The sequence below is a fragment of the Toxorhynchites rutilus genome, chromosome 3, assembly GCF_029784135.1.
Source record: "Toxorhynchites rutilus septentrionalis strain SRP chromosome 3, ASM2978413v1, whole genome shotgun sequence".
In the NCBI taxonomy this organism is placed as follows: Eukaryota; Metazoa; Arthropoda; class Insecta; order Diptera; family Culicidae; genus Toxorhynchites; species Toxorhynchites rutilus.
The window spans coordinates 72,857,943-72,874,541 of NC_073746.1; the positions used below are offsets into that span (position 1 = coordinate 72,857,943).

The following is a 16,599-nucleotide window of genomic DNA, read 5'->3' on the forward strand; positions in this document are numbered from 1 at the left end:
CGCATGTATCGCATAGCATCGGACATAGCACGTGCGATGCTGGAAAGGCACGGGAAAACAACGATCTCGCACGCATCCCATTTCTGCTCTTTTTCGTTAGCCCGATGGTGCAATCCGTTGCTCCGGGTGCCTCACGGTGGCTCCATTGCCAAACTTATCCGGAGACTTAGGGTCCATTGACTGGTCGTCGTTTTAAGTGAAACACAACTGTGGAAGTTCCGTCTTTCTGTTTCGGTTTGAATCTGCCTTGAGGTGGCTCGAAAGAAACGGCCGGAATGTTATGAAATTGTGTTTACCATTCATCACGATTGACGACTCGGTGCCGTTCCACGACTCTTCTGGGAATGACACGAATTACGTGATGAAACTTTACCCTCCAGCTGCTCCTGGCCCTAGTGTGCGGCCGATCGTTTCCTGTTAACGATGGCTAATTTCGTGCTCATCCTTCGAATGGCGCTAACGTAAAATTTCCCCACTCTGGCCAAAATAGATAATTCATGGTGACGCCTACCGGGTGATACATTGTAAAGAAATCGGAACAACGTTTGAACCATTTACTCCTGTTCATCTCACTATTTTTATTAATAAATAAACGAACGAAAGCAAAATAAGAACTACGGATACTATTCGAATGGTCAGGCGGGCGGATTTTATTGGTTCTCGGTTTTCATCCCAGAACTGGCTACTGGAAAACACGAAAACCCGTGAAACTTTGCTGTTTTCATGATGCTTGAAATACGTTATTATTTGTATACATATAGTCTTGAGCTCTTTACGTTAAATTCTGACATGTCAACTAAGGATAAATGGTTCTGTTCACGTTCTACACTATCTCGTAGGTAATCTGGAAGCCAGTTTCCTGCGCTCCTTGGGCTCCGAATATGGTGTCACTGTTGAAGTACAGCACAAATGGTCCAGGGGCTGATGCTGAAACGATACATTTGAGTTCACACATTAGCCTGTAAATTTATGTTGATGATTGTCCTCTCACATTGCACTGTCTTCTGGTGGATGCTTTGGCCACAGAATCGGGTTGCACGTACGGTTTGACCCAACTCGACGACACCTTCCGGAATGTGGAGGAAATCTTCCGATCGGCCGGGAGTTTTAATGTTCGAAAAACACGAGCCATCGTATCCGGTTTCATCACCTGCAGCCATATCGAACTCATCCGCGTGTAGCTTCAGTCCCGTGTTGGTGCGAGATCTTCGGAAGCAGATGGCGTAATACATGTCACCGATGTACGGACCCCCGCTGTTGAAGTTGAACGACTTGATGACCCCGGTCGTAGTGGTGTGGTACTGTAGACAGCCTGCCGGAGCGAGCACTCCCAGATCGTTGTGGAAGGTCTTGGTCAACGGGGGCGGTAGATCAACTCGTAGGGCAGACCTTGATGCGAAGGTTGCCCCGACCGGGCACTCCAGCTGTTGGACGCGAATGTTCCAGTAGGGTGCAGCCACTCCCGCATCTCGGCTTCCCAGCTTGAAGTTGATGCTCAATGTTATATCCGACAGGGTTGGGGTGAAGGGAACGTAGACTGCAAAATGCACAAAATGAAAACCGTTCACCACAAATCCAATTTAGTGTCGTGATTCGGCCAACTAGTGCGTCTCATAACTTACCGTGTTGTCCGCTGTTTTCACCGCACAAATTGAAATTCAAATTCTGAATCGAAAGTGTGTCGACGGTGCACATCGGATACGGGCTGATGGTCGGTGGCGCCAAACTGAACGAGTTGAAATCCAGGCGGAGCTGTGGAGAGAGTGTCGAGGGAAAAAGGTCAATCAACCAACGATTTCGAACACAGTGAGGGATACGAGTTTAAATTTGAATTACGTGCGGTCCTCACGGCCCCACCGCCGATAGCGACAATAGAACGGATTCGATTGCCGGGCGGACACACCGTTTAAGGGCACAATCATTGTCGCTCACCTGGCAGACACGAAAATTAATGGCGCGTATGGTGTAGGTACAGCTGGAACCAATCTGGGCCGGCGAGATCAGTGTGGTCGTTTTTAACAGCGATGTGCCTCCGCAGGCAAGCGTTGGTCCTGGAAACACACGTGAAAGCACAGCGTCAAATGGGGGGAGGAAATGAGAAATTTTGTTTGCGGGCGTTTGTAAAATTGCCCCCACCCCACACTTATTTTACATGCGTGCCCATCCATAGATACATCAACAGTGATTATCGCACCGAGAGGTGAGTGTTGAACTTTGCGAATTAGAGCGGTGATTTGGGGGGGTACAAATTGATGAATGATGGTATTATTTCCGCGTCGTAAGTTGCATCGTTGCAGTTTGGAACAATGCGCGGTGAGGTTGAAATTGTTATTTGTGATTTTGAGCTTGAGATAATCTTGAAGATTAAGATTCGTATCGAAGACAAGAAGACAAGAGTGGGGAGGATATGGTACAGCATTTTTTAGAGTTAGAGATCTTCAGATCAGGGTTTAAACGAAATTGTTAATTATTTCACATACGTATACAGGGTGGATTATATTATATGCAGTCTCCGTATTCTTTTCACTGTATATAATCGAGTCAATACCAATTTTTTTATGTTTATTTTATATCCATACTAGCTGACCCGGCAAACTTCATCCCGTCCAAAACTTATTTTTCGTTATCACATTCACGTTTTCTTACTAAGCGCACGTTCATGGTTCCAATCGCCCTAAACTCGTCATTATAATATCAAATTATTTTCAGACACCATTCTCGTTCAAGATTTGTCAATCACTTACAAATAACATGTTTCTCCGTTACATGGAATAAATGTTTGATACAGAAAATCTATCTATCTATCTATATATATAAAAATGGAGTGATGTCTGTCTGTCTGTCTGATTCTTATAGACTCGGAAACTACTGAACCGATCGACATGAAAATTGGTATGTAGGGGTTTTTGGGGCCGGGGAAGGTTTTCGTGATATTTTGAGACCCCTACCCCCTCTCTAAGGGGGGGCTGCCATACAAATGAAACACAAATTTCTGCATTACTCGAGAATTAATCAAGCAAATGAAACCAAATTTGGCATGTGGAGGTTTTAGGATGCAATAAATGTTTCTATGATGATAAGATACTCCTTCCCCCTCTCTTAGAGGGGGCTGCCATACAAATGAAACACAATTTTTTGCATTACTCGGAAATTAATCAATCAAACGAAACCAAAGTTGGCATGTGAAAGTTTTAGGGTACAATAAATGTTTCTATGATGGTTAGATACCCCTTCCCCCTCTTTTAGGGGTGGCTGCCATACAAATAAAACACATGGGCGGGACGAAGTTTGCCGGGTTAGCTAGTATGATATAATAAAGACAGCCCTAAATCGGAAAATTCCTTTCTCGAGTTCTGCTCGTATCAACACATTCGGTGATCCATTTCTATTTATATAGATAGAAGAAGATATGGGAGTGCGGTTATCATAATAAAATCCATTTCCACTTTCGAACAAAAAAAATCGTTAGCGCAAACATCAAATGGATTAACAACGCTAGTCACTATGTAATTGTACAACATGCGCGAATTGAATTTTTCGAATTTTCCCATTTTCTTTCAGAGTTTTTTGAAATTTTCAATTGTCATGTTTGGTTGGAATATGTTTGTTTGAAATATGGGTACTATTTTTACGGGACCCCCTCTCCATTTCAGAAAAGAGAGGGAGGCGTGTCATACCATCATAGAAACATTTCTCGTATCCAAAAACCATCACATCCCAAATTTGGCTCCATTTGCTTGATTAGTTCATGAGTTATGCAGATATTTTTTTCATTTGTATAGCAACCCTCCTTTTAGAGAGGAGGGAAGGAGTATGTAACCACCATAGAAACATTTATTGCACCCTAAAACCTCCACATGCCAAATTTGGTTCCATTTGCTTGATTAGTTTTCGAGTTATACAGCAATTTGAGTTTCATTTGTATGGCAGCCCCCCTCTAGAGAAGGAGGAGGAATGTTAAATCACCATAGACACGTCTTGTGCCCCCTAAAACCTCCACATGTATATTTTGGCTCGATTTGCTTGATTGGTACTCGAGTTATGGAGAAATTTGTGTTTTATTTGTATGGTAGCCTTCCCTTAGAGAGGGGGAGGAGTGTCGAGCCACAATAGAAACGTTTATCGATCCCCAAAACCTCTACATGTCAAGTTTAATTCCATTTGCTTGATTAGTTCTGGAATTATTCAGTCCCTCCCCCCTTTTTAGAGAGAGTTGAATAGTGTCTATTCATCATAGAAATGTTTCATGCCCCCTAAAACTTTCACATGCCAAATTTGGCTCTATTTGCTTGATTAGTTCTTGAGTTATGGAGAAATTTATGCCTCATTTGTATGGCAGCCCACTATTAGAGAGGAGGAGGAGTGTCTACTCACCGCAGAAACGTTTGATTGATTAGTGCTCGAGTTATGCAGAAATTTATGCTTCATTTGTATGACAGCCCCCCTTAGAGAGGGGGGAAGCGTGTCAAACCACCATAAAACCATTTATTGCCCCCTAAAACCTCCACATCCCACATTTGGTTCCGTTTGTTTGATAAGTTTTTTTTTTTTATCTGTATTATAGTGACTTTCAACTCATTTGGCTGGTTCGTCACTTTTACTTCCATTTTTGGAAGAATGTCGGGAGTGAGAATTGAACTCGTGACCTTGAGCGTGAGAGGCATGGATGTTACCACTACGCCAGATCGCCTCCACTGTTTGATAAGTTCTTGAATTATACAGAAATGTATAATTAATTTGTATGGCCTCAAAGAGAGGGGAGAAGTGTCTATTCACTATGCAGAAATTTGTCTTTCATTTGTATGGCAAAAAAAAATTGGCCGAAAATCGACTTACCTGAGAGGCAATGAAGGTATGGAAAAAAATAATTATCAAATTAAAGGACCGACCATGTACAATTTGTTTATTGGTCCAAAAAAATGACCTGTGCAAAATTTCAGCTCAATCGGACATGATTTAGGGGTGCCTCAAAGCACTCAAAGTTTTGATTTTTTGGCCACTCAGGCTGAGTACCAAACAGTCGATTTTTGGCCAAAAATTTTTTTTCGTGATAACGCCAGATCTCGGTTTTATGCATTTTTATGTCATTTGGCATCGAAAAAAAATTTCGATTTTCAAGGATGAAAAGATCAAAACTTTGAGTGCTTTGAGGCACCCCTAAATCATGTGCGATTGAGCTGAAACTTTGCACAGATCATTTTTTGGACCAACAAACAAAATGTATATCGTCGGTTCTTTAAATTCGATAACTATATTTTTTCTACCTTCATTGCCTCCCAGGCTTAGTCCCAAAAGGTCGATTTTTGGACAAAAAAATTGTTTCGAGATGACACCAGATCTCGACGTTTCATGCATTTTTAAGTCATTTAGCATCGAAAAACAAAATTCAATTTTCTAAATTTTCTTTGGAAGATTTTCGAGGATGAAAAAATCAAAACTTTGAGTCCTTTGAGGCACCCCTAAATCATGTGCGCTTGAGCTGAAACTTTGCACAGACCATTTTTCGAAAAAAAAAAATGTTTGATGCCAAATGTCTTAAAATTGCTTGAAACGTCGTGATCTGGTGTCATCTCGAAAAAAAAAATTTGTCAAAAATCGGCATTATGGGATTATTTTTTTTTCGGAGTACGAAACGAAAAGTATGGTTTTGGGTGCCAATAAAAATAGTTATCTCGATTTTTCATTCGGATTTTGCTACGAAATGTTGATTTGCACGATAATATACTCTATGCAAAATATTAGCTCATTCGAACTTTATTTACTGGTGTCGCAGATGTTAAAAGTTGAGTTTTTTGAAAACCGAAAAACCACCTTCCGGGGTTTTTTAAAAAATAATTTTGATGCCAGATGCGGACGCATCTGGGGATGGAAGGTCGGAACGACCGGCCAATCGGTGAATACGTACCTGATCAGAATGTACATTCTTATGCAGACAATCACCCAGAAGGGCGGCTGAAGGTGCTGGAGAAAAACATCTTTCCGACGAAGCGCAATGTCGTGTTTATAACGGATGACGAGACCTACTTGACGTTGGTAACAACTGATAGAGGACCGGGTACTTTTCATCTCCCATTAAGGAGGTAAGCTATGCCGTGAAATATATCTCCCACACCAGGTTCCCGAAGAAGGTCCTGGTTGACGATCAGTGAGAAGGCAATGTCCAAGCTGTTCTTCTTTCCATTTGGGACTTGCAGTGAACGGGAAGGTATACAATACGTTGTGCCAACCGGAAACTATTGCATTCATCAAGAAGAATCTCGCGAAGGAGCATTGGGTCCTTTGGTCGGACCTGGCCTCGGTTCATTATGCAAAGAGGTCTCCGGAGGATCTCGCTGAGGATAGAAGCTGTACCGGAGTCTACCAACCCTCCCAACGTCCCACAGCTGCGACTGATGGATAATTTCCGGACGAGCGATAAACGGAGGATCTATTCCAATAACTTCGTGGGAAAACGTAGAAGGAGCTGATCGCCATGACCACGAAAAATCTGAAGTTTACAGTTATTTGTAAAATCAACTCATTGTTCAAATCGGGAAAATTAACTATGTAAAAAAGTTGCTAAGGTTTGATTCGATGACTGCAGAAATGCTTGGTTGAAAAATCGGGAATATTGACGAAGAAAGAGTACTCCAAACGCCATTATATGATCCATTAATATTCTCATGCAAGTAAGGCTCTGCTAACTACATCCAATACTAAGAAGATTTTTTTTAGCATCTGTACTCATTGAACTTGAAGATACAACCTGATTCAGCTCCAATACATAAATTCAGGGGTCAGCTCTGAGGCTGTTTCCTGCAGTATGATAAATCAGCGAACGAGTTAAAATCGGGCTCTAGATCTAAAATATTGGATCATCAGCATAAGAAACTCTAGTAATACTCTAATGGCTCAATTTATCGGAGAAATAAGCATCACTTGAAGAAAAAATAATCGTCAATCAACTAATCTAGATTCTCACGTGTTACGAACTGGAACGCGAATGATCACATTTGTATGAGTAGCAAGCGGCAGTCTTCGAGCAAGGTAGGAACAAAGTTTGAAAGTTATTTCGTTATTTTTGAGTGTTTCATTTCGAAAAAAAAATCTCTTAAAAATCACCCTTCCGTTGCATCAGTGGCCGAGTGGCTGTCATGTCACGAGAGTTAGAGCCTTTTTCAATGACAACGAACTGTGGAACATCTCCGATGGAATCAGATGGAATATAAATTAGAATTGTCGCAATCGCATACAGACTCAAAATGAGCATTTTTAAGAGACATCTGACGAAAGCTACAGATATACCAACCGAGCCATTCGCAAAATGAGAAGAATATAATGGCATCATTTACATTACACATCAAAACATTCATTCAGAAGTAATGCAAATCTTGAATCGCCGAAGATGAATCTTCTCCTGATGCTTCTTATCCACACTACACGTTGACTGAATCAGTTCAACTACCAAGGACAATTTTGATAGAAACTATGTCTTTTACAGATGACGTTGAAAATTAATGATTTTGTTATAATCGTCGATATTTATTTTCAATTGCTGTCACGTTCAATGTTGGATGTGCGAGTTCTGTGCCGTTTGAGGATCGTGAGCGGTAAATTCCCGATGATTGGTCGGATATGTATTTTTAATATGCTGAGTCCACACCATTAGAACGAAGAAACAAATAATAAAATATCATAACATTATAATAAACAAAGACATGAACTTCGAATTTCATTTGAAGCCAAACAGAAAATCTTGAATATCGTAAACATGAATTTCTTATGAAACGATTGCAAGTACCCCCTAGGCAATACCAGGAACACACCTTTCAAGATCTTGGAGGTGGTATGAATGGCTTACATGTAAAGCGAAAAGCATGCTAAAATGTTTGGATTCACATTCGATAGCAAAATACTAGTTCATACGAATGATTTTCACCACAGCATCATTGAGAGCTACTAGTGGAAGTTGGTGAGTCTCTTTCCGAATTAATGTGCTTTCATAGGTCCAAGCAACGATGTTACAAAACCCTCATCTGGTTAAAGCTCCTCATCTTACACCATCTCACATCGGAAGACATCTGAGTTTTGCCAAAGCTCACATGAATCTACAGTGGGACATGGTATGTTGTGACTAAGAATGTTTCCAAAATAATACATTTTGCTATATACCATAACGAAAAGTTATTCAATGTAAAGGTTATCTCCACTGACGAAACTAAGTTCAATTTGCATGGTCCTGATGGTTTAACGGGTACTGGCGTGATTTACGGAAGAAGGAACAGTATTTTTCAACCAGGAATTTTGGTGGAGACTCGTGCATGGTTTGGGTGGGATTCTGTGCAACCAGAATGCTCAAAATAGTTTTCACATCATTCAAGGATTACATACATGTTCTAGAATCCTCTCTCCTACCATTTTTACGTGGATATCGTCACAAATAAGTCATATTCCAGCAAAACAATGCTACTATTTATATCAGCAAGGAAACCGAACAATTGATTAAGGACCAAAAACTTTTTTTTTTTTTTTGACTGGTCGGCTCGCTATCCAGACTTGAATCCTGTTGAAAATCTTAGGGGGATTCTTGTACGTAGAATCTACACTGGTGGAGAACGGTACGTCACGATTGAAGAGCTCAAGGAACATGGAAAAAATATCTAGAAATCCGTTCAGCAGAATTTGGTAAATAGTATTCCCCTCTCTAATTTCTGCCACACAAATGAAACACAAATTTCTGTATTACTCCATAATTAATCAAGCAAATGAAACCAAATTAGGCATATGAAGGTTTTAGGGTGCAATAAATGTTTCTATGGTGGTTAGACTCTCCCTCCACTGCCATACAAATGAAACACAAATTTCTGCATTACTCGAGAATTAATCAAGCAAATGAAACCAAATTAAGCATATTGGGATTTTAGGGTGCAATAAATGTTTGTATGGTGGCTAGATACTCCTCCCCTTTCTTTGGGGGGTGGTGGGGGGTGTGTGTACTGCCATACAAATGAAGCATGCATTTCTGCATGATTCAAGAACTAATCAAGCAAACTGAACCACATTTGGCATGTGGAGGAACATTTCTAAGGTGGTTCAACACTCCACCTACCTTTCTGAAGAGGGGGGGGGGGGTCTGCCATAGAAATGAAACACAAATTTCTGCATTACTCGAGAACCAATCAAGCAAATGGAACCAAATTAAGTATATGGAGGGTTTAGGGTGCAATAAATGTTTCTATGATGGTTAGACACTCCTCCCGCTGTCATACAAAAGAAACACAAATTTCTGCATAACTCGAAAACTAATCAAGCAAATGGAGCCTTTTTTGGCATGTGGAGGATTAAGGGTGCAATAAATGTTTTTTTTCGGTTGTTAGACATTCCACCCCCGATCTAAGGGGGAGCTGCCATACATACGAAACACAAATTTCTGCAAAAATTCGAAAACTAATCAAGCAAATGGATGCGAGTTCGGCATGTGAAGGTTCTAGGGGGCAAGAAACGTTCCTATGCTAGATAGACACTCCTCCCCTCTCTTTGAAGGAGAGGGGCTGCCATAGAAATGAAACATACATTTCTGCATAACTCGAGAACTAATCGAGCAAATGGAACCAAATTTGGCATATGGAGATTTTTTAAGGAGCAATAAATATTTTTATGGTGGTTTGACACTCCTTTCTCATCTCTAACGAGGAGGAGGGGAGGGTGCTGAAAAACTCGAGAACTAATCATACAAATGGAATTAAACTTAGCATATAGAGGTTTTAGAGATCGATAAACGTTTCTATGGTGGTTCGACACTCCTCCCTCATCTCTAAGGGAAGGCTACCATACAGATGAAACTCTAATTTCTGCATAACTCGAAAACTAATCAATCAAATAGAGCCAAATTTGGCATATGAATGTTTTTGAATATGAGAAATGTTTCTATGATGGTATGACAGCCCTCCCTTCTCTGAAAGGGTGAGGGGGTCCCGTTAACATAATACACATATTGCAACCAAACATGACAATTGATATTTTTTTTATGTGATAAAACGCATTCCTATATCTTCTTCTATCTATATAAATAAAAATGGATCACCGAATGTGTTGATGAGAGCAAAACTCGAGAAAGGAATAGTTCGATTTAGGACTGCCTTATTCTATCATATTTTCTGTATCGAACATTCATTCCATGTAACGGATAAACATGTTATTTGCAAGTGGTTGAAAAATCTTGAACGAGAACTGTGTCTGCAAATAATCTGATATTATAATGACGAGTTTTGGTAGAAATACTTAGAATTATATAGTAAAAGGTAATTTTAAAGAGTAGATTAGAAAATCAATCAATGAACAGTTTTGCGATTGTACCCATGAACGTGCGCTCAGTAAAAAAACATGAATGTGTTAACGAAAAATAAATTTTGGGCGGGACGAAGTTTGCCGGGTCAGCTAGTAATAATTTTCATAACAAAAAACAAAAAAGTTGGAGAAGTAAACGATTATCAAAAATAAAAGAAAAAATACACACACTCACACTTGAATGTGTATGGATTTGAGGAAATAATAAATCAACATAATTGCATTGAGATTACGAGTAGTCAGAACGTCGCGGATCGAAACATTGAGTGGCATTCCCTTTTTGCGAAAATATTCTATTAAAAAAAACCTGTTATTTTGAAATTCAGAGCAATACCATACAATGTGATCAATATCGTTGTAACCTGTACCACAAATACATAGGTTACTATCACTGATGTTAATTCGAAAAAGATGTGCATTCGAGGAATAATGATTAGACGTGAGTCTGAACACTACCCGTATGAAATCACGAGAATAATTATTTCCTTTGAACCGTGGTTTGAGGGAAACTTTAGCAATGATAGAATACAGCCACCGACCTTTATCACTACCATTCCAACTTGTCTGCCAAGATTGAAGTGCACGTTCACGAGGAAAACGAAAACGTATTCATCAAAAGTAATGGGCCTATGAAATAAGAGTCTTTCCATAGCGTCCTTCTTAGCAAGAAGATCAGCTTTTTCATTTCCTGGTATCGAACAATGAGAGGGAATCCATACAAAAGTGATATTAAATGATCTACTCATCAAAACACTTAAAAGCTGTTGGATTCCAGACAAGAAATACGAAGAATATCTAGACCTTACCGAACGAAGTGTCTCTAAAGAGCTGAGACTATCAGGGTAAACTAAGCTTACGGAATATGGAGAAGTTAATGTTAAATACCCCAAAGCCTGTGGAACCATTAAGTCTAGATCCATCAGTAAAAAAAGTTATGGTTGAGGTAATATGTTTATATCTTGACACGAAAATTGCAGGCATGACTATTTGGCGGAGATCACCTGAAATACCGCTCACATAAACTTTCATTGACAAGTCAAAATTAATAGAAGGATTGAACAAAATTGAAGGAATGGTCTGGAAATCGGAAAAAGCAGACGGGCTTTCCAGGGTCAGAAATTCATGATATAGCGACATTCGCTAAGATTGAGTGCCGAAGGTTAGCATTTTTTCAAAGTTTGCTATCACTATCGGATTGAGTGTTTCACAACGTATCAAACAACGAAATGATAACTCGAAATTAGAGGCGAATGAACTTCAAAGTGTAAAGCCTCTTAAAAACAAAGAAAAAAAGAAAGAAACTCGAAAAAGCGGACAGAAAGAGGAAGGATACCAGCTAAAATTTCTAGGCTCATTGAATGTGTTGACTGCATACATCCTAGAGCAATACGCGAACAGCGATATTGAATTCTCTCCAGTTGCAGAATATGAGTACGGGCAGCGGACACGAAGCAAAAACTTCCATACTCCATAACAGATAGAACGGTTGTTTTATACAACCTAATCAAATCGTCGGGATGAGCCCCCCCACTAAGTCCCTGTTATGGATCGGAGAAAATTTATTCGTTTCTGACATTTTTGTTTCAAGTAGCTTATGTGTTTACCCCATGTGCCTCTGGAATCAAACACAACTCCTAAATACTTGAATGACAACGAGTGCCTAATTGTTCTACCCAAAAGTTTAAGTTGCAGTTGTGCAGGACGGCGTTTTTATTGAAAACACAACCATCTCTGACTTTTCAGTAGAAAACTCAATACCCAATTTACAAGCCCAATCAACCATATTATCAAGAGAAAACTGCAAGGGATTATACAGATGAATACTGTCTTTGCCCATTACCGATACTACCCAATCATCTGCATATTGTCTCAAAGTACAGTTTCCTGATAAACAAACATCAATGTCATTTACATAAAAGTTGTAAAGGATTGGACTAAGACATGAGCCTTGAGGGAGACCCATGTAGCTAATCCGTAAAACTGACGAAGAACCATGGGAAAAACTCGTATGTTTTTCACGCATTACGTGAAACAAAAAAACTATTTAATTTTGGAGAAAACCCATTTAGATGAAGTTTTTCAAAAAAAAACCTCAATGGAAACTGAATCAAACGCAACCTTGATATCTAGGAACTCTGAAGCCATTTGTTGCTTACTACACAAGGCTATGTTAACCTCTGATGAAAGCAGAACAAGACAATCATTAGTTCCTTTACCTCTACGAAACCCGAACTGCGAAGAACTGTGAGAGAAGGTTGTTGGATTCTATCCAGCTGTCCAAGCGACATAGAATCATTTTTTCTAATAATTTTTCGAATGCGAGAGAGTATTGCTATTGGTCTATAAGAATTATAATCAGACGCAGGTTTACTAGGTTTCAGAATAGCTATAACTTAAATCTGACGCCACTCATGCGGAACAACGTTTTACTCAAGAAAAACATTAAACAATTTTAACAAACGTTTCTTCGCATTATCAGGTAGATTTTTCAATAAGTTGAATTATCATTAGATGTCTCCAAGAAGGGAGGTGGAGCGGGAGCTGAGTCTGGACATATCTTCTTGGCAAAGTCAAAGATCCACCTTCCAGAATATTCAACTCGTTCATTTGAATGAGTTGAATTTCTCATTTGTCTAGCAACTCTCCAAAGAGTGCTCAAGGAAGACTCTCGGGAAAGCCCATTCACAAAATTACACCAATAGCCTCTCTTTTTGGCTTTTATGAAGCTTTTAAATTTACGCTCCAGATAAACGTAATTGTCGTAACGTTCGCAGGAGCCCGATTTACGTCAATCCTTGAAAGCATTAGATTTTTCTTTATAAAGATTTGTACAATCTTGATCTTGAGGGGGTCTTCGTAGCCTAATTGGTTGCGTGTCCGCTACTAAGCGAACGATCATGAGCTCATAACTCTCAGGGCTCCGCAACTGACCATCTTTGTGTGTTCTTTGTGTGTTCTAGCTACTATGTCCACGCAACAATCATCATGTGAAGGTAATCCCAGTCTCTTACCGCTCACATTTTCGGTCTGCTGCATCGGTAATTGGAACTATTAATAACCCAACAAAGGAAGCCTCATATCAACAGTTCCGCTGTGAACAGCCCAACTGTGAACATTCGAACAATAGCAATATTCTTACGCCGAAAAAGGCGACATGTGTTGTGCATCGATAGAATAGGAATTCTCCTACGTCTAAACGACTACTGTGTTATAGATAAAAGCAAACGTTTATCGATAGATAGCGATACTCTTACGCCTCAAAATGGTAACAGTTTTTTAGTATACAACAAAAGTTATCTTAGGATAAAAAATGTACACGAATGAATTCGGCTCTGTTTTTACAGCTGTATTGCTAAATGAGCCTAATAAAATAAATTGTTGGGATAAAAAAAAGTCTTCATCCCACCACAAGTTAGGAGGACGTCTGCGGAACGAATTCCCAGGAAAACGCTTCGCCTGAGCATCAATAGTTAACCAGAATTCAACCAGCTAGAAAATTATATTCTTCTAACGGGAAAATTATATTCTTCTAACTCATTAACTAAAGTCACTGATTCTGAAAAAATTGAAGAATATCTCTTCCAATCAATGTTTCTAGATAAAAATCATGCTGAACATTTATTGTTCCAGACGAATTAGCATAATTTGAAATAGAAACGGTGATCGGCAAATGATCAGTTCCATGTGGATCTTGGATAACCTTCCAATAAATGATAAAGAGGAAGAACAAAGGGATAAATCTAAGCGACTTGCGCGGCCTGTTGAAGGAACAATTTTTGTTATATCACCTATATTTAAAATTATCATTTTGAACTCATCGCATAGATCATAAATAGAATTAGTTCTTCGATCATCAAAAGATTCACCCCAGCCAATGCCATGTGATTTGAAATCTCCCAAAATAAGATGAGGTTGTGGTAGAAGCTCAATTATATTCACAAGGTTTCGATAATTAGGCATTTTACTTGCTGGAATATAAATAGAAGCAAGGCACAAATCTCTACCCTTGATTCGTGCCTGACACGCAAGAATTTCAATTCTTTTGACTAAAGGCAGACGAATCCTGTAAAATGGATAACATTTTCTAATACCTATGAGAACTCCTCCATAGGAATCATCACGGTCTAAATGAATGATATTGAAATCATGGATGTTTAATGCATTGTCCGAACGAAGCCATGTTTCAGATAGAGCAAACACATCACAATTCAAAAAATGGAGCATTTGCTTGAAAGAGTCAAGTTTTGGTAGAAGACTTCTACAATTCCACTATAAAATAGTAGATTTCTCTGACTCATTCAATAAATTAGGCATCGAAATTATTGAAGGAGAAGAGGGGCCACTTTGAAACCATTTGTTAATTGACTGATAGTAGGAAGCCAAGCAGAAATGAGACATTTCAATGAATCTGAAATTCCGAAAATATCAAAGATCCATCCAACAATGGAAGAAAAGCAAATACCTCCTGAAAATGATCGGGGTTCAGGAACCGATCGAGAAGCAAATCTGGAATGACTTGACAAATCAGGGAAATGAACGTCATAGTTAGAGGATCCCTAACCAGGAGGGTTACTGTTGGAAGGAGCAGAAAAATGAGAAGAAGCTTCTGGATGATTAGACGATAATCCTCTTTTTTCAGCAGGCTTGGAGGAGGAAGTATTTTTTGCTTTCGCGATTATTGGATCGAAAGTAGTATCCGATTCATCATCCTCTGATAAAACAGAGAAACGATTTTCTGAAATCTCGGATACCTGAGGTGGAGCTGCCTTGAGTACATCAGCAAAGAATTGCTTAGAACGATCCTTAAGAGACTTTTTAAGTTTAATTGAACGGGATTTGCATTTTGGACAGTCCTTAACTGTGTGAGGAACACCTCCACAAAGAATGCATTTATCAGCATCCTTATTGCAAATACTTTCATCATGATCGACTCCACACTTAGAACATTTAATTTTATTGCAACAGAAGGTTTTAGTGTGACCTAACTGTTTGCAATTAGTGCAATCTGGGTGGTCTTATAGACGTTGGACAGAGCGTATTGATGAAGTAGTGATCCAAAATAATATGTCTTGGGTCTATTAATCGAACCTCATACCAACAAATTGGAGAACCAGGTCAACATTTTGTGAAAAACGATTTTTTGTCCTTTTCTCACAAGTGCGTCATATGGACTTATGGGGTTTCTCAAACAAACGATTCAATTACCTCTCTAAGTATTACTGAAATTAACGTCTTTTCACTGATTTTGAGCATCTTTTTCAATAGTTTTATCAATTGATCCGTCGAAAGATTGGGAAAATTAAGTCGTGATGAGAGCTTCGGGCTCAATGTGGGCTTATGATTTGCACTTGTATTGGGTATTTGGCGCCCATAAAATACATGTTGTTCAGTATGAAAATTTCATCTGAAATTATCCTTACTACCTTGATAGATCGAAATCTGAAGTCTCCCAGCAGATTAGTTATAATCAAAAATCGAAGATAATTTTTTCTATATGCAGTCCTTAGCCTGAAGCCTCTTCCGAAAAACTCATTTTGATCATTGGGATTATCCTATCGCCAGCCGCTTGTTGAATCATGTCGAATGTAGATGACACTATCTCACTGTAAAAAAAACACGCCATTGCGACCCATCAACATTCCTTCTAATATGGTCAAATCATCGCTAGCGACAAGAATTTCGACACATGTCAGCACACATTCACATAATTAATGTTCCCGTCAGTACTGTTGATAATCACTGATTGATATGATTACATCACACGTCTTCGGCCGATAACCTTCAGCATCAAACACTACCTGAAAACTGTCCAACAGCAAAATTAGACGTGACCACAACTAGCAGCAGTAGAACGAAAGCGTTCAAGGTTACTATCGATTCCGTACGCACCATCTCGTTCACGTTGGCACGTAGCGTATGATAACTTTCGTGAAACAAATATTCCAAACCTAAGAAAAACCTCAAAACGCGCGAATGTCCGGTTACCAAAAGTGTACTGATCCCGTTCTAGCGAAAAGGGGTCTATTTTATAGAAAATTGCCCCTTTCAGCTGCTAGGTAGGTCATATCTTGGTTTTCGATATGGTATCTCAGCAGAGAAAAAGAAAGATATACGAGGACTTTCCCACTGAACAACACGAATACAGACGGGGAAGGCACTTTATCAGCGAATCGAATGAAGATGACCAGTGACCAGCTGCCAGCTAGCCATAGGTGTACAAGATTCTTCAATCTAGCACACTGGAGCTGTTTGTTGAGAAATTTCGCAATCACT

The 16,599-nt window shown here is 39.4% G+C and overlaps 1 protein-coding gene across 1 annotated transcript; it reads right to left on the reverse strand.

Annotated features, from left to right (window-relative positions):
* Positions 1 to 626: 626 nt before the first annotated feature.
* On the reverse strand, positions 627 to 16,301 carry LOC129779256 (uncharacterized). Its single transcript, XM_055786643.1, has 5 exons — positions 16,125 to 16,301; positions 1,933 to 2,051; positions 1,623 to 1,752; positions 992 to 1,537; positions 627 to 927 (listed from the first exon to the last, which is right to left on the reverse strand). The coding sequence occupies exons 1-5, from the start codon at positions 16,216 to 16,218 to the stop codon at positions 824 to 826; spliced, it is 993 nt and encodes a 330-aa protein (XP_055642618.1). The 5' UTR covers positions 16,219 to 16,301; the 3' UTR covers positions 627 to 823.
* Between the last annotated feature and the right edge of the window lie 298 nt (positions 16,302 to 16,599).

What these genes read in the sequence shown, in the direction of transcription:
- LOC129779256 (XM_055786643.1), bottom strand. Translation starts at nt 16,218, where the DNA reads ATGGTGCGTACGGAATCGATAGTAACCTTGAACGCTTTCGTTCTACTG. An exon ending in TTAATTTTCGTGTCTGCCAG is followed by an intron (nt 1,753 to 1,932) that starts GTGAGCGACAAT and finishes CTCTCTCCACAG; the next exon opens with CTCCGCCTGGATTTCAACTC. An exon ending in TGAAAACAGCGGACAACACG is followed by an intron (nt 1,538 to 1,622) that starts GTAAGTTATGAG and finishes TGCATTTTGCAG; the next exon opens with TCTACGTTCCCTTCACCCCA.